This window comes from Cyrtonyx montezumae, unplaced genomic scaffold (genome assembly GCF_038088225.1).
Source record: "Cyrtonyx montezumae isolate F1298 unplaced genomic scaffold, pur_monq_1.0 scaffold_31, whole genome shotgun sequence".
Classification (NCBI taxonomy): Eukaryota; Metazoa; Chordata; class Aves; order Galliformes; family Odontophoridae; genus Cyrtonyx; species Cyrtonyx montezumae.
The window spans coordinates 1,630,811-1,654,677 of record NW_027072036.1 but is presented as its reverse complement, the minus strand read 5'-3'; the positions used below and the strand labels follow the sequence as shown (position 1 = coordinate 1,654,677).

At 62.1% G+C, this 23,867-nt stretch overlaps 1 protein-coding gene across 3 annotated transcripts; it reads right to left on the bottom strand.

Annotated features, from left to right (window-relative positions):
* Positions 1–733: 733 nt before the first annotated feature.
* On the bottom strand, positions 734–16,042 carry SCMH1 (Scm polycomb group protein homolog 1). 3 transcript variants are annotated; one of them, XM_065744421.1, is made up of 15 exons: positions 15,974–16,042; positions 13,165–13,248; positions 12,446–12,514; positions 11,949–12,019; positions 11,566–11,800; positions 10,086–10,174; positions 9,720–9,963; positions 7,102–7,334; positions 6,602–6,728; positions 5,710–5,910; positions 5,100–5,285; positions 3,448–3,579; positions 1,956–2,165; positions 1,695–1,828; positions 734–1,492 (listed from the first exon to the last, which is right to left on the bottom strand). In XM_065744421.1, the coding sequence occupies exons 2-15, from the start codon at positions 13,187–13,189 to the stop codon at positions 1,367–1,369; spliced, it is 2,082 nt and encodes a 693-aa protein (XP_065600493.1). In that variant the 5' UTR covers positions 13,190–13,248; positions 15,974–16,042; the 3' UTR covers positions 734–1,366. The 3 variants fall into 3 exon arrangements, with proteins under 3 accessions (XP_065600493.1, XP_065600494.1, XP_065600495.1); XM_065744422.1 differs by lacking the exon at positions 15,974–16,042 and adding an exon at positions 15,718–15,742; XM_065744423.1 differs by lacking the exon at positions 3,448–3,579.
* Positions 16,043–23,867: the final 7,825 nt, after the last annotated feature.

Below are 23,867 nucleotides of genomic sequence, written 5' to 3'. Positions count from 1 at the left end.
TCTCCCGTCAGATGCGCTGTGGCTGAAGAGCCCCCGCTGGCTTTTGTGGGCCCCCGTCGCTGTGCTCCGCTTTGGCCTTCCCTAAGTTATGGTTTATACACTTTTGTTACCGCAGCCGCTCCGTTTCCTCAGCTCTTCTGTTTATTGGCGTCGCTGTTGGATCGTGACGGGAAGAGAGCTGAGCACAGCACAGTGCCTCAGGGCGCTCCGTCCTGGAGGTACACGCGGGGTTTGGGGTTTGGGGGGGGGCTCCTGTGTGCTCCCCCACTGCTGGGCCACGTCCGACCCCGAGCACTGCGGGAGATGTGGGACCTGTGAACCCAGTGCCACCTCTGGGGCTGACACTGCGCAGCTGCCAGGACAGCTCACTGTGGCACTCAGGGCAGTGCCCCTCAGCTCAGCTCAGCTCTGCTGGGCCCACAGCCGTGCACCGACGCTGCCGTGTTTTTTGCTGTGTTTTTTGCCTCCTCCTGCAGCATCAGCACTGCACCCTCTGCTCTGTGGCTGTGGAGGAGAAAGGCATTTCCCCGTGGCAGTGCCCCCCCCCCCACACACAGCCGCCAGCTCCGCGTTCTTCTTTTATTTATAAACAAATCAACGTAAAATAAGTGCAGAGGAAAGCAGGGGCTGAGCCCGCTGGGGGGCTGAGCCCGCTGGGGGGCTGGGCTGCAGCGGGAGCGGGGACAGGCGGGCAGGGTGGAACCCCCATCCGGAGGACCCCCCATCTGGGGGCCCCCCCTCGGTGAGCAGGGAGCGCGGCGCTGGCAGTGCTGTGTGACAAAAGCCTTTCTGTCACTTAGGGTTTGTGGGTTTGTTTTGGTTTGCTGCCCACAGCCCCCGGGGGAAAACTCAGCGCCCAAGTGCCATCGCAAATAAATACATCAGGCAGAGCCCCCCTGGCCCGGGCCGGGCTGGGCCGGAGCTGCAGGGAGAGGGACGGCCCTGGGGGATGGGCTCTGCACCTCTAAATCCCCCCGAGCTGTGACAGTTCGACACCAGGTACAAAAAAAGTCATTGTTTTCAACGGACAACTCCTGATAAAAAAAGGCGAAGGGGAGAGAAGGGCCGACGTGTCCCGCTGTGCCCAGCCCTGCTCCTCAGCCCCCGGGATCGCTCCACCTCCTGGGCCTCCCCAGCCCCAAATAAATACAGAGGACCCCGGGGGGGGGTGGGGGGGGGCGGTGCTGAGCCGCTCCGTGCTGGCGTGGAAGACAGGCGGTGCTGGGGGGTGGGGACGGGCGCCCACCCCGCTCCGTGTGGCCAAGCATCCAGGGGGGGCAGGAGGGGCCGAGGGCACGGGGTGAGCTCTGCGTGGCAGCGTGGGTGGGTGCGTGGGTGAGCACGGGGACCGTCCTGCAGAGCGTCCTCAGAACTTGCCTTGCTTCAGCCTGTCGATGTGGTAGGTGAGCTTCAGCGCCGGGCCCAGCTTCAGCCCCATGTACTTCATCATCATGTCGCTGCGCAGCAGCAGCAGCGCCTTCCCGTCGATCTCCTGCCGGGACGAGAAACCGCAGTGCCGTCAGCGCCGGGCACCGCGGCCACGTCCCGTCCCAGCCCCGTGGGGCGGCTCCGCCCCACACACAGCGGCACAGGGATGCCCCTCCTCCGGCAGCTTCAGCACGGCGTGCTCTGCGAGCTGCAGCGCTGCTCCCAACCCCCCCCCCACGCACACACAAACACACACGCGCACTCACGTGCTTCCGGAAGAGGTCTGCGTGGGGTCCGAGCTGTGGGTCCGCCTCCCGGATGAACTGCATCACCTCCTCCACCGTCCAACACGAGGGGTCGCGCCCGCTGAGCCGCGTGCCGTCGCGGTACCGCTCGGAGCCTGGGGCACAGCGCAGGGCAGGGTCACCCCACGTGCACGCTGCGGACGGAGCACCGCCCCGTGCTGCCCCCCACAACCGCCTCCCCCACCCCCCCGGCCCCACATCAGCGCCCCCACGCACTCCTACCCGTGGAGCTGAGCCTGCCCAGCGCGGAGCTGCTGCCCTGGCTGAGGCTGCAGGGCTGGTGCAGGTGTCGGTATCCCTGCAGGCGGAGCTCCCTGTCCCTGCTGCTCCGGCTGTGGCCAGAGGCGCTGACGGCGTTCAGGGCTGAATCCATGGGGTCCAGGCGGGGCTCCAGGGGCCCGGGGGCACCGTCTCCCAGCACGAAGGTTTCACCTGGAACGCAGCGTGCAGCACTCAGGGCGTGGGGCCGACCCGTCCCGCCTCGAGGGTGGCAAACAGCACAGCCGGATGCGGGCCCAGTGCCCCACAGACAGCCCTGCCCCACAGACAGCCCTACCTAGGCAGTGCTGTTGGGCCCTCTGCACTAAGCACGATGAGAGCAGCGTGGCTCTGCACCGCTATGGCACATGTGACCAAATCCCAGTGCGGGCAGACCAGGTGCTGCCCGAGCTGCCCTCTAAGACACGGGTACTGTGTCCCTGCAAGTCCTGGGGAGCAGCAGCCACAAACCAACGGCACGAGAGATGCTCTGCGCACCAGGAGCCCCTCTGCCCACGCTGCTGCCACCCGTGACGGCACGGTGCCACGCTGTGAGCAACACCCAGCACAGCGGTGTGCTCGAGGAGCAGTGTGGGGCTGCACAGACCCCCCCCCAGCCCAGCACGGCGACCCAAACCCCCACTGCTCCCAGCACTGACAGTGTGGCTGCACAGCACCTCGAGGTGCGACGGGGAAACGCAGCACGGGTGGGAGCCCCCACTGCACGAGGAGCAGCGTGGGGGGGCAGCACACAGCTCTGCACCACTGCGAGGAACACAACGGGAAGGGCAGCTCCCAGCCCCAAGGCTGCACTGCACAACCAGCCCCTGCACAACCAACCCCTGCACAACCAACCCCTGCACAACCATCCCCTGCACAACCAGCCCCTGCACAACCAACCCCTGCACAACCATCCCCTGCACAACCAGCCCCTGCACAACCAGCCCCTGCACAACCAGCCCCTGCACAACCATCCCCTGCACAACCAACCCCTGCACAACCAGCCCCTGCACAACCAGCCCCTGCACAGCCAACCCCTGCACAACCAGCCCCTGCACAACCAGCCCCTGCACAACCAGCCCCTGCACAACCAGCCCCTGCACAACCAGCCCCTGCACAACCAGCCCCTGCACAACCAGCCCCTGCACAACCAGCCCCTGCACAACCAGCCCCTGCACAGCCAACCCCTGCACAATGAACCTGAGCACAGCACTGCAGCAAACCTCGGACGCAGACAGACTGCAGGGACAGGGCTGCATTAGGAGCAGTGACACTGTGCCGGTGTGGCACTCCCGGCTCTCGAGTGGGGGGGAAGGGCCCCCCCCGCACTCTGCTCGCCCCACTTTGCTGTGGGGGCTCAGCAGTGCTCTGGCCCTCTCTGTGCAGCTCCCATGTCAGCAGCACCTCTCCTGCACCCCGCCGTGTGCCCGCAGCGCTGGGAAGACGCCGTGCTCACCTTCCAGCGGGTGACGGTCATTCTTTGGTAACTTGGGGGAGAGAGGAGCACTGTACGGAGGGGAATCTTGGCAATAGCGCTTTGTGCCCCGGCCCGGTCCCTGCAGAGCGCCGTCTAACGAACTGCTTCTGTCTAGGGAAAGAGAACAAGCTCTGTTCAGAGCTGCTGGGAAGCGAGGCCGGCCGTGCCACAGCCACACGTGTGCCCCACTGCCCCCCAGGTTTGCTCCGTCAGTTCCAGAGATGGAAAGCTCGGGGCTGACGCTCAGCAGGGGCTGCAGTGCTTTTTGCCATCTCCACCCCCGGTGCCACCTTCGCTCAGCTCGGCCCTGTCCCACCTCCCCCTCTCAGAGCCCCACAGTGCCCAGCAGCGCTCTGCAGGTCCCGGTCCTCTTGCAGAGGGAACCGTGCGGCCCCAGGGTGACCAGCAGCACGTGGTGCTGCACTGTGGCACAGAGGACGAGGGATGGGGGTGGGGAGGGGATGGACCGAACGGGACGGAAGGAAAACGGCCTCAGTGCAACGGACGCTTTAACACTACTGTATGGGAACTGCTGGATCACGGCCTGAACCACTGAGGGAGCAGCTGAGCTGAGCACTGAGTCGGACATGGAGCACAGGTGAAGGCAATGCACCTGTGTGACCAGAAGGGGAGGAGTCTGAATCCGCCTCTCCCAGCCCCCATTTAAGGGCTGAGCACCACTGGGGAAGGATCTCTTTCTGGAGATCTCTCCCCTGTGGAGTTACTAGTGAGCCTCAGCCATCTGCAACAGGCAAGCCTTTTATTTGCTGGTTGTCTGTGTACCACCCAGATGAGCCTTACAAAATACACCATCCACCTCCGTTATTTTCTGTGGATACAATCCTTTGGGTTATTCACCCTTACACATTACGAAGGCGCTGCAGCAGTGGGGCAGAGTGGGCACGAGGACCCCGGGTACGGCGGACACGCAGGCGCAGAGCAGCAGCAGGAGGGGCTCAGCCCCACGGCGGCTCAGGATGCTGCGGTGCCAGGAGCCGTGCCCCCACAGCCGTGAGCAGCGTGCACAACACGTGTGCACTCCCACAGAGACCTGCAGCCTGCCCGTGCTGCACCAGGCAGGACAGTGCCTGCTCTGAGGAGGAGGAGCTGAGCGCTGAGTCAGCACAGATGCCGAAGGGCCCCATCACAAAGGGCCCCACATCACACCACGGGTGACGGCAGCTGCTGTGCAGGAGCACGCTGTCCCTGAGCACTGCTCGGGGTGAGGACGTGCTTTCGGGCTCGGAGTGGCCCCAGCTGCCCTGTGGTGCAGCCCCTGAGTAACGGCGGTGCTCCTTGTGCTCGTGCTTTCACAGCGACCCACGCACGGTGCCACGCAGCAGCCCTGTTCCCACTGCAGCTCCCTGACCCACTCCTGCTCGGCTCCACGGCGGCAGCCCCGACTCCAGCACATCCTCATGCTCCCAGAAGCTCTACAAATGACGCAGGAGCCTCGTCCTCACCAGAGCTGGGGTTCCTCAGACGGGCGCACCCGCCCCCTGCACGGCTCGCTGCCCACCCATGTGCCCCCTCATGGCACCCGGAGCTGCAGGCAGCGGCACCCGAGCGACGGGGAAAGCTGGGTACGGGACCTGGGGTCCCCCCGGTGCCGCCCCTGCCCCAGCTCCTACCTGGTAGATACCTGTCGTGGTCGTACTGGTGCGAGCGCGGCGCGTGGCTGTGCTGGGAGAAAGGCCGGTTCCCAAAGAGGATGTCACTGCGGAGGTTGTGGCACAGCTTCTCCAGGAAGCGGAGGACGTAGGTGATACTGTTTACGGCGGGCAGGTTCAGAGTGTGCTGTTCCCGATCAAACACAGCTGGAGACAGAAACAAACAGAGCCCGACACGTAAGGCCGCGGCCAGGGCTGCACCGCCAGCTGCTGCATCTCTGCTCTGCACCAGAGCTGCCAGCGTGCTCCTGGGGGCCGTGGGGTGGGGGAGGAACGGCCATCGGGGGCTGCACTCCCACGGCCAGGGGACATTAAACCGAGGCCTGGGGAAGAGAGACTTTGTGGCACAGCTCTTCCTTCCACCCGGAGCTGTGCAGCACCCACGGGTGCTGTGCCGTCCCCTCCTGGGGCCCAGCAGTGATGCCTGCTCCCCGCGCCTGCTGCTCGGCCGCAATGAGAAGACAGAAACCTCCTGTCTGCTCCCGGCCCGGGCCGTGCCAAGCTTCATCTTCACTGAGCAGATTCTTGCCACGACATCTCCGAAGGCCAAGCGCTGCGGGCCAGTTCTCACCTGAGATGACCTCTCCCCCGTGGCCTTGTTTTAAGAAGGAGAAGACTGTTTTCTGGTGGTAAGCGCAATCGATGCAGGCCTGCACTGCTTGCTGCAGGACAACAGAGGCTCGAGCTGGTCCAAAGTGATCCGGCAGCCGCTGAATTTTCTTCTTGTCTAGGTGGGGCCCAGCGCTGCCGTTCTTGTTCAAGTAAATGCAAACTGCCAAGATGAGAAACGTGTTTGCCGTTAACCCACTCGGGAAAGCACGGTGCCTAACATCCAACACGAGGGTTTCACACGCTGCCGAGGTGCACATGGAGCACGAGTCCAGCACGGCTGCTGCCCACGGCCGGGCAGCTCCTGTGGCTGCTGCGTCCACCGCTGCCGCTCCTCCTGGGGCTGCTCCCCAGCACTCAGCCCCAGGGCTGTGCTCCAGCCAGGCGGCAGGGCTGCACCGCGCACAGCGAGCAAAGGGACACAGCCCCAGCTCTGGGGAGGGGGAAGGGGCTGCTTCAGGTGCCCGAAAAGGGGCTGCTCATGCCCTGGGGAAACAGAGGGCTCTGCCCACGTCCACTGCTCACACGCGCACACACACCAAGGCCGGCGCTGCGCTCCTGCCCAGTGTGCCCCGAAGTCCTGCCTGGTTCTGCACCCCGCTGCTGTGGCCCTGCAGGGCTCTGGGGTCATGGCCACGCTAGGGGCAGCTCAACCCCCACGCCCATCACACGGACCCACAGCTGCCCCCTGACTGTGCAGCTGTGCTGCAGAGGAATTGCTGAGCTGAGCTCGTGTCTCTCTCCTGGGCCACCTCTGCTCCTCCTCGTGGAGAAATGGGAGTGCCCCGGTGTGTCCTGAACGGCCGCGGTCCCACGTGGGCAATCTTTCCAGGCATGCGGCCCGAGAGCCTTACCTGTGGGAGCCTGCATGGCAGAGCTGGGCACTGTGGCAGCGTCCTGGGGCACAGTGCTTGTGTCGGGCTCAGGGGTACTGGTGGTTGGAGAGGTGGGTGCTGGGCTCAGCAATGTCCTAGGTTTCCTCTGCAGAAAAAGAGGATATTTCTCCTTTTACCCCCGCTCTCCTCCACCACCCACGATCGCCACACACTGCCGTGCATCCAACAGACGAGGCGGTGATGACGGGAACCTGAGAACCACGACGAGCCCCACGCCTTCCAGCCCTGCACCGCGGGCACGGGGCCGGCCCCACGGCCCCGCCGTGCTACCCCACGGCCCACGCAGCTCCGGACTCGTGGCTTTCCACGGGGAGGGCCCTCAGGGCTCTGGGGCACTCCCAGCCCCACGCTCCCCTCTGCTCTCCTACCGCTGCCGGCCGGACGTGCACAGACACACGCATGCAGCATCCCATGGCAGCAGCTGCCGTGCACCCGCCTGCGTCAGCACCAGCTTTTACCTTACTGCCAGGCTTGGGGCCTCTCTTTCTGGGGAATTTCAAAGGCTCCACTGATTTGGAGGGCGCAGGCATGGGGTGGTGGATGAGCGCTTTGGTCGTTCGACCACGCTTCTTCCCCGCTTTGCGACGCCCTTGCCCTTGTTGATGCCCCAAAACAGTCTTTGTGCTATTGTGCACGCTAGGCTTCTCCGAGTTTACTTCGGAGGCGGGTAAAGGGCTCTTTGGAATCACAACTGAAATAAAAAGAGAGAAAGCAAACGTAATTAAATCAGGCGGCGACGAAAACAAACGCAGCCTCCGTCCTTCAACGGCGTCAGTTGGGAAAAGCACGGAGTGGCCGCAGCCCCCAGCACTGCTCAGTCCTTCCCGGAGCCCTCCCTGAGATGAAGGGATGAGCAGAAGGAATCAGGGCAGCGTGCTCCAGCACCACGCACCCAACAGAGCCGCTCTGCAGCTGAGGGCTCTGCAGAGCAGCCAAGGGCTGCTGGGCGTGAGAGCAAAACCAGGGATGGAAGGAGTGATCACAGCCCTGGGCAGCTCCAGGGGGAGCACTGGGAGCCCTGCGGGCACTGAGGGGTGAGCGGAGCAAAGAGCTGATGCAGAGCACGGCCCTGCAGGGCCTGGTGCCTGCACAGCACGATGAGCTCAGGGGGAACCCGAGCAGCCAACAGGAGGAGGGGAGGAGACGCAGCTGTGGGGAACGGAGAGGTGAGCACAGAACCACTCAGGTTGGGAAAGGCCTCAAAGATCATCGAGTCCAACCACGACCCACCCATACTGCCCCAATTCTAACAAACCTCTGCTCAATCGTGGCCCTGAGCACCACATCCAAATGGATTCAGACACACCCAGGGATGGGGACTGCACCACGTCCCTGCAGAGCCATCCCAGTGCTGAACGACCCTTTCTGTACAGAAGTGTTTCCTGATCTCCAACCTAAACTTACCCTGGCACAACTGAAGGCCACGTCCCCTTGTACTGTCACTGTCACCAGTGAGCAGAGCCCAACCCCGCTCTCACTGTGAGCACCTTTCAGATATTGGAAGGGAGCAATGAGGTCTCCCCTCACCTCCTCTTCCCCACACCGAACAGCCCCAGTTCCCCCAGTCTCTCCTCGTAGGGCACACTCTCCAAGCCCTCGCTGCCCTTCTCTGGAGCTGCTCCAGCACCTCCGTGCCCGTTCTGCACTGAGGTGCCCAGCACTGAGCACAGCACTCGAGGTGAGGCCTCAGCAGTGCTGAGTGCAGGGGCAGGATGACTTCCCAGTGCTGCTCAGCACCCCGTTCCTGATCCAGGCCAGGATGCCATCGGCCTTCTTGGCCACGCTCAGCACGCTGCCTGTCCGAGCACAGCTCTGTGCCACAGGGCAGTGAGAGCAGAGCACAGCCCCGTGGGTGCCCCTCAAAGAGCCCCTTTGCACAGAGCTGGTGCTCCAGGGCTCCCTCTGCTCCGAGCACACAGCCAAAGGGACCCTCTCCTGTGTCACAGAGCGGCACAAGCAGTGACACACACGGTGCTGCTCAGCTCACACACGCGTGCGCTCCCCAACGGAGGGCTGAAGTTCTGTGGGACGGCGGCACCGCGCAACGGACGGATTCAGGCCCTGCTCAGCACGGCAGCACCCGGGGGGATGAGCCCCACAGCACTGCACACTACACCAATGTGCAAACATCAGCCAGCAGGGCACGCATCCTGCTCAGCTCCAAAACCCAGCTCTGCATTTCTCGGTGCAGGAGAGCTGTGCACTGTGCCCGTCCTCCACGCTGCCCCCCGTGCCCTCCCCTCCGAGCACGGCCTGCAGGGTGAGCCCTGCTCACTGTGACCCCCCCAGGTCAAACCAGAACGCTCCCGTGGGGCTCAGGCCGCTCTGAGCCGTTCCTGCTCATCCTGGTTTTGTCTGAAGCGCGTTTTGATCCTTCCCGGTCAAAGCGCAGCCGGGCACCTCCGATGTGTCAGAGCACACTGAGCCAGCAGGCTGTGGGTGGGCGCTCTGTTCCATCTTTTGTTCCTTTTAAAACCATTCAGAGGTTATAAAAATAGCAGGGCCAACCGCGGCACACTGCTCTGCCCTCCTACATCCAACAAGGACGCACGCTGCTGTACCTGAGCGCCAGAGCCGGGCCCGCGAGGCAGCCCGGGCTCCAGAGCAGATCCTCCCCCCTCCAAACACAGAATGCAGCACTGAGTGCTCTGCAGACGGAGCTGATGCAGAAGGACGGGCTCCAAAGCAGCTGGGCGCATGGCTCACACTGCAGCAGCATCGCTGTGAACCGCAGCAGGGAACCGAGCAGCACGATGGGGGGGGATGGCACAGGGAAGGCTGCAGCACCTCCCTGCCCCACAGCAGCATCGTGCACGAGCAGAGTGAGGGGTGCTGTTCCAGCAGCAGACATTTCCTCTCTGCAAGGCCGTGCCCGGATAACGGGGGCTGCTCCCGCAGCCCAAACCTGCAGCTCACGGCGCAGCGCTTCTCCTGCCCGCACCCGAGCTTTTCCACGCTCAGAGATCACAGCTGGGACAGCTGCCAGGAGCACAGCCAGGCGTAAAATGGGCAAGGCTCCCGGCTCCCTTCTTGTATCCTCAAGAGCAAGAGAGCTAGGCAACGAGGCGGGCCTCACCTTTCGTTCCAGGGGGCTGCAGATTATCTCCAGTCAGCGAGCACCAGCCTACGGGAAAGATGTCCCGGGAATCATATCGGCACCAGTAATCGAAGGCACCTCTCCAGCCATCAAATGTTATGAGGACCTCAGAACCTCTCACCTCCCCAATGGTGGCCGGGCAGATGAAGTGAGGGTTCTTCCTATCCACCGCCTCCAGCTTCATACCTGTCTTGAAGAAGTTTTGGGATGGAGATGGTGGTTCCTACAAAGAAGAGGAAAACGAGCTCAGAGAGGGCAGTCAGCACTCAGCTCCACGGGCAGATGGGGAGCAGCGTGCGACAGGGACGTGCGAGAAGGAAGCATTGCTCCTCAACGGCAAAGTACCTTGTGAAAAATCCGGATGGGAGCCATCTCTGCTCCATTCAGAGTCTTCAGGAGGAACATGGGCCAGGAGGAGGCGTTCAGGCGGAAGCCTGCGGGGACAGAGCGGGGACGGCCGCGTCACAGCACGCTCACACTGCTCACAGCGGAGCAGGGGGAGGTCAGGGGGAAGGGAAACACGAATCTCCTCCAACTGAGTGCACAATGGCCGTGCCCGGGGCTCAGCATCATTCCCCCCCGTGTCCCCATTGCTGCAGCTCTGGGGGAGGCTGAGGGCACTCACTGCAGAGGAGCCAGAGCTGCGGGCTCCCAAACCCTGCAGGAAGGACAGGGCTGTGCTGAGAGCTCCGTGTGCAGGGAGCAGCACACGGGGGCACAGCACGCAGAGCTTCTGCCCTGCAACTCCATCACTCCTATTGCCATCTGCTGACAAAACTCAAATGGGGCAGAGCGGGGACGGCTGCACTGCAGGGCTGAGCTGCACCCGGGGCCAGGGCTGCGGGCACTGCGGCCTTAGGGCTCACAGCTGCCTGCTCCTGCAGCCAACACAGAGGGGAAGGAGCGACGGGAGAGACACAGCTCACAGGAAACACAGACCCCAACCATCCCATCCCCCACACACAGACCCCAACCATCCCATCCCACACACACACAGACCCCAACCATCCCATCCCACACACACACAGACCCCAACCATCCCATCCCACACACACACAGACCCCAACCATCCCATCCCACACACACACAGACCCCAACCATCCCATCCCACACACACACAGACCCCAACCATCCCATCCCACACACACACAGACCCCAACCATCCCATCCCCCACACACAGACCCCAACCATCCCATCCCACACACACAGACCCCAACCATCCCATCCCACACACACACAGACCCCAACCATCCCATCCCCCACACACAGACCCCAACCATCCCATCCCCCACACACAGACCCCAACCATCCCATCCCCCACACACAGACCCCAACCATCCCATCCCACACACACAGACCCCAACCATCCCATCCCACACACACAGACCCCAACCATCCCATCCCACACACACAGACCCCAACCATCCCATCCCACACACACAGACCCCAACCATCCCATCCCCCACACACAGACCCCAACCATCCCATCCCCCACACACAGACCCCAACCATCCCATCCCCCACACACAGACCCCAACCATCCCATCCCCCACACACAGACCCCAACCATCCCATCTCACACACACAGACCCCAACCATCCCATCCCACACACACAGACCCTATATCTGCTGAGCCACTGGGGCACAAATGAACCTGGAGCTGCTCCTGCAATGGCAGTGGGGTGGGCAGTGCTGCTGCAGCTGTGACCCCCGCAGCTCTCCTGGCCGCGCCGTGCACAGCAGCTCTGACCTCCACAGCACTGCAGCTCTACGCAGACATCCGAGCAGAGCAAAGCAGCCCTGCCTCCCCGGAGCCCTGCTCACCCAGGGGAGGCTGCAGCATGCCTCCGTTCTTCTCGCAGTTCCCGATGGGCTGGATCTCTGCTGAGTCCACCAGCCTCCAGAAGTCGTTCTTGTTGTCGCTGCCGTCCAGGCGCAGGCGGAGCCGCGCTCCCGTCAGCCCCACCACCGTGGCGATGCACGTGGACGTGGTGTTGCGTGGGTCCTGAGCTTCCAGCTTCATGTTGATCTTGAACTCGTTGGCAGGAGGAGCATAGGACTGCCGAGGGGAAACGGAGAGCCCGTGAGCACCACAACCACTACTGATTTCTGCTCTCTCACGTCCTGAAGCATCCCCCGGTGCCAAAAAGGGGCTCGGCCCCGGCCCAGCCCCCCCCGGGGTCCCCCGTTCTCCCTCAGTCCCTCACCTGCTTGAAGCAATGGGCGGGCGCTGCGACAGAGCATGTCTCCTTCAGGTATCTGTCCCACGTGAAGTGACCTGAGGGGAGAAGGCAGCGCTCAAAGCGGAGCTGGGAAGAGCGAGGGCCGAGTGCTGTGCTCTGCTCACCGCGGCCCTCTGCTGCAACCACGAGCTGCAGCCCTTTCTGAGAGCAGTGCCTGCAGGCAGTGCTGGCTCCGTGCTCCATGTCACCCTCATGAATTGTGTCCCACGCCCGAAGCACCCCCTGCACCCAGGGGTGAAACGCAGCGGCTGCAAACGGCGCAGCTCTGCACGCTGCTGCCCGCGCTCCCATCCTGCTGCCGGGATTTCATGTCACACTGAGGCCCAGAATGGAAACGGAGGTGGAGTTTCTCCTCCTCCAGGCTCCCATAGCACTTCAGCCCCCCCCCCCCCCAGGGGACACCCCCCCCAGGACGATGCATTAAGCCCTGAGAAATAAAAGGAAGTGATGTGTGCTCTCACCTTGGTACTGGGAGGGGGACTCCGGCGGGCGGCCGTACTTGTGCTTCTTCCCATCCTTCCAATCTATGGCTGCGACAGAAATAAAGCACTGGGGTCAGTGGGGGGAGCAGCTCCCCCCGGCCCCACACGGAGCTGTGCTGGGGGTGCAGCTCACGCCACAAACGGCGCCGCCGCTGTCGGCAAATCCGTCATCACGTGTGCAAAAGATGACCGTAGTTAGGAAGGAAAAGGAGGACGCACTCCTGCGGCTTCATCCCAGGGCGAGCAGGGATGAGGAAAACAAAGGGAGGAGTGAGAGCAGCAGCCTCCTGCCACGAGCCCTGCGTGAGCGCACCGCCGTGAACAAAGGGCTGCGGAGGATGCGCCCCGCTCGGCTGCTCCCTGCCGGCCACGCACACCGAGCACGGCTGCAGGAAATGAGAGCAGCTGCTGAAGGCCGAGGTCAGCGTGCTCAGTACGGCACAGCCCTGCGGCCACGCAGGGCAGGCAGCTCCACGCCTCACCAGCGGGGCACGGCTGTGCTGGAGGAGCAGCACTGAGCAGACGGCGTGGGCACGGCACGCGTGCACGCTGCTGCACACAGCTGCAGGGCTGTGCCATGCACGAGGGGTTGTACACCATCCCGGGACTCAGCACCACGCAGGGCACCCTGCGTTTCTGCACGCCCCTCCTGCTGTGTCCCCGTGTCCCCCAGCTGTGTCCCTGCGTGGGGACCTCACCTTTTTGGGGCCCTGGTTTCCGCATTCTACCGCTGCTGCCGTCCTTATGGTGGGAGCCACTCGGCCTTACGTGACTGAAGACGCCTGGGAGGAGAGAACAGAACTGTGAGCGGATCCCCGGGCTGTGCAGCACATCAACATCTGCAGCTCTGATGGCACCGCGGGGAGAACAGCGATGCTCTCACCCCACGTCACACAACTGCCTCAAGAAGAGCACAGACTCATCACACACAGAACCACTCAGGTTGGAAAAGGCCTCAAAGATCATCGAGTCCAACCACGACCCACCCATGCTGCCCTCACTCTAACAGCCCTCTGCTCAATCGTGGCCCTGAGCACCACATCCAAATGGATTCAGACACACCCAGGGATGGGGACTGCACCACGTCCCTGCAGAGCCATCCCAGTGCTGAACGACCCTTTCTGTACAGAAGTGTTTCCTGATCTCCAACCTAAACTTACCCTGGCACAACTGAAGGCCACGTCCCCTTGTACTGTCACTGTCACCAGTGAGCAGAGCCCAACCCCGCTCTCACTGTGAGCACCTTTCAGATATTGGAAGGGAGCAGTGAGGTCTCCCCTCACCTCCTCTTCCCCACACCGAACAGCCCCAGTTCCCCCAGTCTCTCCTGTAGGGCACACTCTCCAAGCCCTCGCTGCCCTTCTCTGGAGCTGCTCCAGCACCTCCGTGCCCGTTCTGCACTGAGGTGCCCAGCACTGAGCACAGCACTCGAGGTGAGGCCTCAGCAGCGCTGAGTGCAGGGGCAGGATGACTCCCCAGTGCTGCTCAGCACCCCGTTCCTGATCCAGGCCAGGATGCCATCGGCCTTCTTGGCCACCTGGGCACACTGCTGGCTCACATTCAGCCCAGTGTCCCTTTCCATCAGGCAGCTTTCCAGCTGCACCTCCCCACATCTGTAGGGTAGCTGGGGTGGTTGTGACCACAATGCAAGGCTGACACTTGGCCCTGTTAAAACTCACACAGCTCACCTGGGCCCATCGACGCAGGCTGTCCAGGTCCCCCTGCAGTGCCCTTCTCCCCTCACTCAACGCTCCCTCCCAGCTCAGTGTCATCTGCACACCGAGGCTGCACTCATCCCCCCCACCGAGATGGTTAATAAAGATGGTAAACAGGAGCAGCCCCAAAAGCAGCAGCACTGTTCCCCGGGGGGAACCGCGTGGGGACTGCTGGCACAGCAGGAGCTCCAGCACAGCCCCGGGGTCACAACCCGCTCCAATGGGATCTGCCCTGGGGGCTATAAAGGTACAAACCCACTACAATGGGATCACAACCCACTGCCACGGGACCACGGACCCTGCAGCACCAGCCTCAGCGTGGGGCTGGGAACAAAGCTCCGTGCGGATGGGAGAGAGGGGGAGGACACATCAAGAGGAGGAGCACGCGGTGTGTGGCAGTAATTAATGGAAGTAATTAATGGAACGAGCGTGTCTGAACTTCAGGGAGAGTCCTGCTCCCACCCCACAGCACTGCCCCACAGCACTGCCCCGCTCCCACCCCGCTGCCGTCCTCCTTTTCCTTCCCACCCGTGCAGAGAGAGATTAATTCACCTCTTCCTTCGGAGGAGAGGAAATCGCAGCAGTGCACCGGGAGCAGCGAAGCCGTGCATTAATTACTGTGTGCTATTTTTACCCCACGCACAACCCCGCACTCAGAGCTGTGAGGGGTCCCCCCCTCGCCCTGCTGGCCACGCTCTCAATGCAGCCCAGGATCCCATTATCCTTCCTGGGCACCTGAGGGACCTCAAGGATGGTGAATCCCCAACCCCTGCCACACACAGGGCCACCAACCTCCCCATCCCATCCCAGGTCACCCAGGGCCCGTCCGATCCGGCCCTAAATCCCTCCAGGGATGGGGCACCCACACCTCACTGCTCAGAGTAAAGAACTTCCCCCTGCCGCCCAACCTAAATCCTCCCTCCCTCAAAACCACGTCCTGCTGCTCTCTGCCCTTTCCGAGAGCTGAATCCTGTCCTGTTCACGGGGTCCTGGAAGGCCGCGTGCACAGCACTGCCCCACTCGGGGCCACGCAGCGATCCCATCGCACGGATCCTGCACCACGGCTCTGTGCAGCTGCTGCACACGGAAAGCCCAAATCCTGCCCAGATCCCTGCACGGCCTCCAGCCCCAAAACCGCCTGGATCCCAACACAAACCCTCCCTGACCCATAGCCCCAAACCCTGCCTGGATCCCTGTGTAAACTCTGACCCCAAACCCCGCCTGACCCCAATCCCTGCCTGACTCCAGCACAAACCCTGCCCGGATCCCTGTGCAAACCGTGCCTGACCCCAAACACTGCCTGACCCCAAACACTGCCTGACCCCAAACACTGCCTGACCCCAAACACTGCCTGACCCCAAACACTGCCTGACCCCAAACGCTGCCTGACCCCAAACGCTGCCTGACCCCTGATCCTCCGCACAAACCCTGACCTACAGCCCCAAAGCCTGCCTGCATTCCTGCACAACCCCCGCCTGACCCCACACCCCGCCCGACCCCAACACAACCCCCGCCTGACCCCACCCCCCGCCTGACCCGCGGCGCGTTCCGCGTGGCCGTGGGTTCGTTCCGTGCTCTCCCGTGGCAGCGACGCCGGACGTCCCCGCGCGTCCTCCCCCGCCCCGCAGAGGCCGCACTCGGTGCGCGGCGGCCCCGCAGCGCGCGGCGACGCTCCCGAACGCCGCGTGGCGCCGCATCCCGACTCCCACCGCCGCGCTCCGGCTCCGAGCGGCGGACACGGCGGAGCGGAGCGCTCCGGAGCCGCCTCAGCCCCCGCCCCGGCGGCGCTCACCTGCGCGGCCCCGAGCGCTGCGGGCTCCGCGTCAGCGCCGCTCCGCCGCCATGTTTGCGCTGCGCAGTGGGGCGGGGGGGAGCGCGGCGCTCGGCCGCCCCCTGCCGGGCGGACCCCGCACAGCGCCCGCGCCGCCGAGGCCGGGGACCCTTCCGGGCGCCGCCGCCCGTGGGGTGCGGGGGGAGCGCAGCTGCGATGTGGGAACGGAGGATTGGAGTGGGTCCTGGGGGGGGTGGGGAGGGTGGGGAAGTGTGGAATGAGGTGGGATGGGATGGGGATCAGAATGGGGATGGGATGAGATTGGACATGATAGGATGGGATGGGGATGGGATAAGATTGGGTGTGATGGGATGAGATGGGATGGGGTGGGGTGGAGTGGGATGGGACGGGACGGGACGGGACGGGACGGGACGGGATAGGATAGGATAGGATGGGATGGGATGGGATGGGATGGGATGGGATGGGGATCAGAATGGGGATGGGATGGAATGAGATAGGACATGATAGGATGGGATGGGGATGGGATAAGACTGGGTGTGATAGGATGAGATGGGATGGGATGGGGTGGGGTGGGATCAGGTGGTGGGGTGGGGTGGGGCAGTGTGACATAAAGTGGGATGGGATGGGGTGGGCTGAAGTGGTATGGGGTGGATTGGGATGAGATTGGATTTGATAGGATGTGATAGGATGGAACAGGATGGGGATGGGATTGGGTGCGATAGGATGGGATGGGATTGGATGAGATGGGATGAAATGGGCATTGGAATGGGGATGGGATGGGATCAGACATGATGGGATGGGAATGGGGATGTGATGGGATGAGATTGAGTGTGATGGAATGAGATGAGATGGGATGGGATGGAATGGTGATGGGATGGGATGGAATGGTGATGGGATGAGGATGGGAATCAGGATGGGATTCAATGGGATGGAATAAGGATCAGAATGGAGATGGAATAAGGATCAGAATGGAGATGGGATGGAATGAGATTGAATGGGATGAGAATGGGAATGGGGATGGGGATGGGATGGGAACAGGGATGGGATTAGATGGGATGGAATGGGGATTGGAATGGGGATGGTATGGGATGGAGTGAGACTGGATGTGATGAATGGGATGTGGATGGGAATGGGGATGGGATGGAATGGGGATGGGATGGAATGAGATTATATGTAATAGGATGGAAATGGGAATGGGATTTGATGGGATGGAATGGGGATTGATATGGGGATGGGATAAGATGGGATGTGATGGGATGGGATTGGGTGTGATAGGATGAGATGAGATGAGATGGGATGGGTTTCGGAATGGGGATGGGATGGAATTAGATTGGACATGATAGGATGGGATGGGATGTGATGGGGATGGGATGCGATCAGATGTGATAGAGTGAGATGGGATGTGATTCTTGCAGGAGGGTCTGAGACATCTCAGCTCATTTGCTGTGCTCGTCTCCCTTCCTTTAGGGAAGTTAATGCCCACTTCTGCATGGTGGGAATGAATGCCACCCTCCGTGTGTCCGTGGAGCTGCTGCTGCTGCCCGGGCTGCAGTGCAGGCACAGAGCACTGAGTGTGACACTGCGGCCTCATGGCACAGCACACGTGGGCTCCGGCAGCCGTGAACAGAACAGCAGAGCTGGAGGGGTTGGAAGGGACCCGCAGAGGTCACCCCCTGCCCGAGCAGCTCCCTGCAGCACGGCTCGGCGCCCAGGGCTTCGGGAACCACCTCTGTGAGCTCCCGCATCCCATAGCGGCCCATGGGTCTGTGCACACGGATCCCGCTCCCACCGCCCGCACACGGTGGGCACTCCCGCACCGTGTTCCCCCCCGGGCGCTCTTGGAAGTGAGGGCTGAAGCGAAGAAGGCGCTCAGCATCTCCCCCCCGTCAGCATCCCCCCTCCCCCCCCCGCTCCACAGGGGACCTTCTTAATTGCTCATTAACACAGAAATCGGGGTTTCGTGAGTGGAACAAATGTGCAAGAGACCCGAGCTGCAAGTTGGAGTCGGGAGATTACAGGCTGCATTGGGGGCAACCGCAGGGCATCATGTGCAACGCCCGCAGCACCGCGCGACGCCCGCAGCACCGCGCAACGCCCGCAGCACCGCGCACCCCTCGCCCTGCAGCGACATGCGGGCGCACAGGGGGCCCTGCAGAGCACGGAGCACATCGCAGATGCACCGATGCAGACGCGGATTGAGGTGCACGGGGAGCGGAGCGCCGTCCCTGCCGGGGGCGGCCGCGTTTCCGTGGTAACGGAGCGGCTCCGGCGGCGGCCGCGTGGTCCCGGCAGAGGGCACTGCGCGACCGGGGATGCGGAGCGGCCGTGCGGGAGTGGGGGGGGGAACTGGGGACAGTGGGAGCACTGAGGACACTGGGAGCTTTAGGACACTGGGGGGGGGCACTGGGAGCTTTGGGAGCCGCGGAGCACTGGGGGCAATGGGACAGTGGGGGCAATGGGGACAGGGGTCTGCGGGACTGTGGGGTCGTGGGGCTGTGGTACTATGGGACTTGTGAGCCGTGGGGCGGTGGGGCTGCGGGTGTGGGGCCGCGGCGCAGCGCTGCGGGCGCAGTGTGAGCAGTGCGGGGCGGTGTCGGTGTGCGCGGCATTTCCAGCCGCAAAGAGCCGCGCACCGCGCACCGCGCAGCCGCACTGACACCGCCGCGCACCGCTCCCCCCCATCCCTCCCCCCCAATAACCGCTGTCGGAGCGCGGCTGTGACACTTCGGCCACAAATGGGGACCAGGAGCGCGGCGTGGGGACTACGCAACGCAACGCAACGCAACAGAGCACAGTGCAGCACCACGCGACGCAACGCAGCACAGTTCAGTGCAACACAGTGCAACCAAACACACCTTGTCAACACGACACAACACAACACAACACAACACGACACGACACGACACAACAAGACACGACACGACACGACACGACACCACACAACACAACACAACACGACACGACACCACACAACACAACACGACACAACACGACACCACACAACACAACACGACACGACACGACACCACACCACACGACACAACACGACACGACACAACACGACACGACACGACACAACACGACACAACACAACACGACACAACACAACACGACACGACACCACACCACACAACACAACACGACACCACACAACACAACACGACACAACATGACACAACACGACACAACACGACACAACACAACACGACACAACACAACACGACACGACACGACACAACACAACACGACACAACACAACACGACACAACACGACACAACACAACACGACACGACACAACACAACACGACACGACACAACACAACATGACACCACACCACACAACACAACACGACACGACACCACACCACACAACACAACACGACACCACACAACACGACACGACACGACACAACACGACACGACACAACACAACACGACACGACACCACACAACACAACACGACACGACACGACACAACACAACACGACACAACACAACACAACACAACGGAATGCAAAGACAGTGTAAGAGAACACAACAAAAGACAACACAACTCGACAGCACAGTGACACAACGAGCTCAGTGCGTGCTATGGGCAGTGCCCCCAGCCGTGCCGTTGCCCCACATAGGGCAGTGCTGCATTGGGGTCTGGTTGGATGTGTGGCACCTCCCGCCCCGCAGCGCTGGGTGTGTGGGTAATTAGTTGGCCCTGCCTGCCTTAATTACCGGGGTGAAGCGTGACATGCTCCCAGCATCAGGCACTGCTGGCCCATCTGCTGTGAGCGGTGGCCCCGTGGCCGTGGGGCGTCAGTGTGACCCAGCATGGAGTGAGCAGAGCTCTGTGTGTCCCACTGTCCTGCACACAGCGGTGCCGCTCCTCCTGTCTCCTGCACGACCCGCACTCATCCTCTGGTTCCCATTTCCCACTGCACCCCTGAGGTCCCTTCCCCCACCCAGATCCCCCAGTGACCCCCAGGTGGGCACCATGTCTGTGGGGAAGCTCAGCCAAGTGCTGGGTTGTGTGTGATGAAGCCAAGCGCTGTTCCTCGCTCATTGTCCACGTTCAAGGGCATGGGGACCTGGAACCTGGGGACGTGGAGGGCTGGGGGTAGGGGTGGCCATGGGGTTGGGTTGGGGTGGGGATGGGACTGGGGATGGGGTTGGAGGTAGGGATGGGGTTGGAGTGCAGGATGGGGTTGGGGTTGAAGGTTGAGGTTGGGGCCGTGGTTGGTTTTGGGCTGGGGTTGGGGTTGGGAATGAGAATGGTATTGAGGTTGGCGTTTGGGTTAGGGATGGACTTTGGGATGGCTTTGGGGTTGGGGGTGGGGATGGGAGTATGGATGGGGCTGAGTTGGGGATGGGGCTGTGGTTGGTATCGGGTTGGCACTGGGGATTGGAGCTAGGGTTGGGAATGGGGTTGGGAATGTGGCTGGGGCTCAGATTGGGATGGGATGGCATTGGGGATGGGACTGGGAGTGGGGTTGGTGTTGGGACTGAGGTTGGGATTGGAGATGGGAATGAGGATGGGGATAGGATTGTGGTTGGGAATGGGGTTGGGTTTGGCGTTGGGGCTGAGATTGGGCCTGAGGGTGGGAGTGGGTCTGGGACTGGGAAAGGAAATGGTGTTGGGGCTAGGGCTGGGGGTGGAGTAGAGGTTGGGGTTGGAAATAAGACTGAGGTTGGGGCTGGGGATAGGAATGGCTTTGGGGACGGGATTGAGGCTGTATCTGGGAGTGGGGTTGGGGCTGGGAACGAGGCTGGTGTCGTGCTGGGGCTGTCATCGTCCCATCCCATCAGGCTGTACAGCAGAGGAGCTCGGCCCCGCGCCGGGCAGCACTCCATGTTCCCGGCCCGCAGTGCTGGCACAGGGCTGTGCCGGAGTTACTCACCGCCTCCATCCGCACTGCGCCCATCTGTGACCGCGGGACGGCGGCGGAGCGAGTCGGTGTGGCCTGGGCTCCGTGCCCAGCACCGTGCATCCCCCAGCGTGCCACGGGATGGGGCTGCACACGAGCTTGGACGGGGCTGGAAAAGCTCTCCCCACTCCCGTTTCGATCAGAGGAACGAAGCATCTGTTGGAGTGAATGGGCCCCGCGCTGGAGCAGACGTCTTAATATCTTTTGCAGAGGAGGTGCATTGTGATTCACTGTGTGCATCTCTATTACTCAGCGTTTGATAGGGGCTTACTTGTCTCAAGTGCTTTTCATTATTGCCCTAATGCTATCTATTAACATATGGGATGGAGGCTCTTTTCTCATCTGGAGCGTGCATCACTCCGCTGTTAAGGATGATGGGCCTTGCAAATACATAACACTTTGCTGCCTCCCTGACGGAGCTCACCAGGAGGGGGAGGGGAGCGCGGGGGTGCGCGGCCGCGGGGACACTGCACTGCTGCACACCTTGCACTGCTCCGCTGCCGCATCGCTGCGCAGCAGCCGGCCCGGTGGGATGCTTCAACGTCCCAGCAGGTGACTGCAGGCGTGGGCTCTGTGGGCAGACCTCACGGGGGAGGATTACAGGTGTGGTTTTGTGGGTGCTGGGCAGGGCCGGGACGTTCCCACGCACTGCTCCTGCTCTGCACCGTGGCTGCAGCCCGGAGCTGAACCTTCTGCTGGGCTGCATCCCGGACGGAGCGCACGTCTCAGCTCGGGATCAGTTCTGCTTCACATTTTGCCGAGCTACAGCACAGGAGCAAAAATCACTGCACTCAGAAGGGACCTGCGGGGCTCCCCCGACCCGACCCCATCCAACGGGACCTGCGTGCCCCAGCAGCGGGGCACAGATGGCACTTGTGGGGCACCTGGAAACCCCAACGGGGCACAGTTGCGCCGCAGCCGCCTCCGAGAGGCGTGATGGATGGCGGGCCGGTCCCACCCGCAGCCAGATGACAGCTCCTCGCATCAGCTGCTGTGATAAATAGCAATTACCGACCGGAGCACTGCCACTCACATTTGCCTAAGTGAGGAGCAGAATCATACATCTCTGCTGATTACATATCGATGATGCGCTGGAGGCCTTCGCAACTTTTAGATCTGCTTAAGATATGCCGCCCTGATTTAGACGGCGATTTGCATACAATTTACCCACGGAGCCTTACTTTGAAAAGCATAATTACTTTTTATTTTTTTTTTCCTTTCTGTTTTTTTTAATGCTCTTCCTTCTGACTTGAATGTTGGCCAGGCCGTACCGTGCACTGCCACGCTAACAAAGGCAAACACGCGTGGGGCGTCACTCTGTGACGATGTGCAGTGTGCTCCTGGTGGTCCATCTGCCAGCGGTGGATCCCACAGATGCCATCACTGTTCTTCCCGTGGATGCTCCCGCTATGGGGCTGGGAGCACCGTGGGGTGCAGTTATGGGGCTGTCAGGTGAAGCTGTGCCCGGTGGAAGAGGGCACCTCTCACCTCGAGGAGGTTTCCAGTTCCAGTCCTGAGATCTTTGCTCACAGATCTTCCCTGCTGTCCGTGTGCGGGTGCTGGTGCTGAGCAGATGGGTGCGTGGGGACAGGGGGCATGGGCTGTGGGTGTGACCCCAGTGCCCCAGGGGACCCCAATGTGGTGGTTTAGCTCTGCCCATGGCAGCTCTCGCCTGCGGCCTCGTGAGGAATGTGAGTGTGTAGAGGTGGGCAGCTCCTGCCTGGGGCACAGGGAGGGAGGATGCGTCCCAGCTCTGCGTGACACCTCATTATTCACTGCTCTGCCGGCCTTGTGTCACTTGCAGGTTTTACCCATGGGGACGAGGCGTTGATGGCTGAGGTATGGAGGGGCACTGCTGGGTATTGGGAATCCTGTCTGCTCTGGAAGAGCAGTGACCCACGGACAGCACAGAGCGGTGTGGTCACCGTCCGGGGGTGCCCTGGGACTGTGGGATGTGGCACTGGGGGTGGGCACGGGGGGGGTGGGCTGAGGTTGGATGAGAGGTTCCGTGGTGACTGATGATCCCGTCTAGCTCAACATCTTCATCAGTGTTGAGGGGATAGAGTCCACCTTCAGCAGTATCTGGGGAGCGGGAGGCAAAGGGGGGAGGCCGGACTCTTCTCAGCAGTGTGTGGTGATAGGACGAGGGGAAATGGCCACAAACTGCAGCATGGGAAGTTCTGTACCAACGTGTGTGGGAATTTCACAGTGCAGTGATGGAGCACTGGAGCTGCACACAGAGGTGGTGGAGTCTCCTTCTCTGGAGATGTTCAAGACCCTCCTGGATGCCACGCTGAGCAACCTGAGCTGGGAGCTGCTTTGGCAGGGGGTTGGACCTGGTGATCTCTGGAGGTCCCTTCCAACCCCTACAATTCTGTGATGCTGTGACTCTATGACCCACCAGGTCCCAGGCAGACAGCGGCTGGGTGCTGCAGGTTTTGGGGTATCAGGAGTTTGGAACAGGGGCCGTGAGATCATCAGCACTTCATCCATCCCATCCCATCCCATCCCATCCCATCCCATCCCATCCCATCCCATCCCATCCCATCCCATCCCATCCCATCCCATCCCATCCCATCCCATCCCATCCCATCCCATCCCTCCCTGCCGTGTGTCACTGCAGGTTTAGCAGCTCTCTGGGAAAATTGCACCTGAGGACCCACATGGGATGTGGGGCAGGGGATGAGCAGGAGCAGCAGGGGCAGGTGGAGCAGTGCAGCTAATCGCGGGGAGGATCGTAGGCAGCTCCATCACATCTATCAGTGCTGACGGAGGGAGGAGAGCTCTGATAATGGAGGGCTTTTTAATCTAGGAGATAAAAAATGTAATGAGATTCAGTGGCTGCGAGCTGGAGCTCGAAAAACCGAAATTGGAAGGAAGATGCATCTTTTAAACAGGGAGTGTAATTAACCATCGGAGCAATTTGCCAAGGGATGTGGCGGGTTCTCCATCATTTGTGCTCTTTAAATCAAGTCCT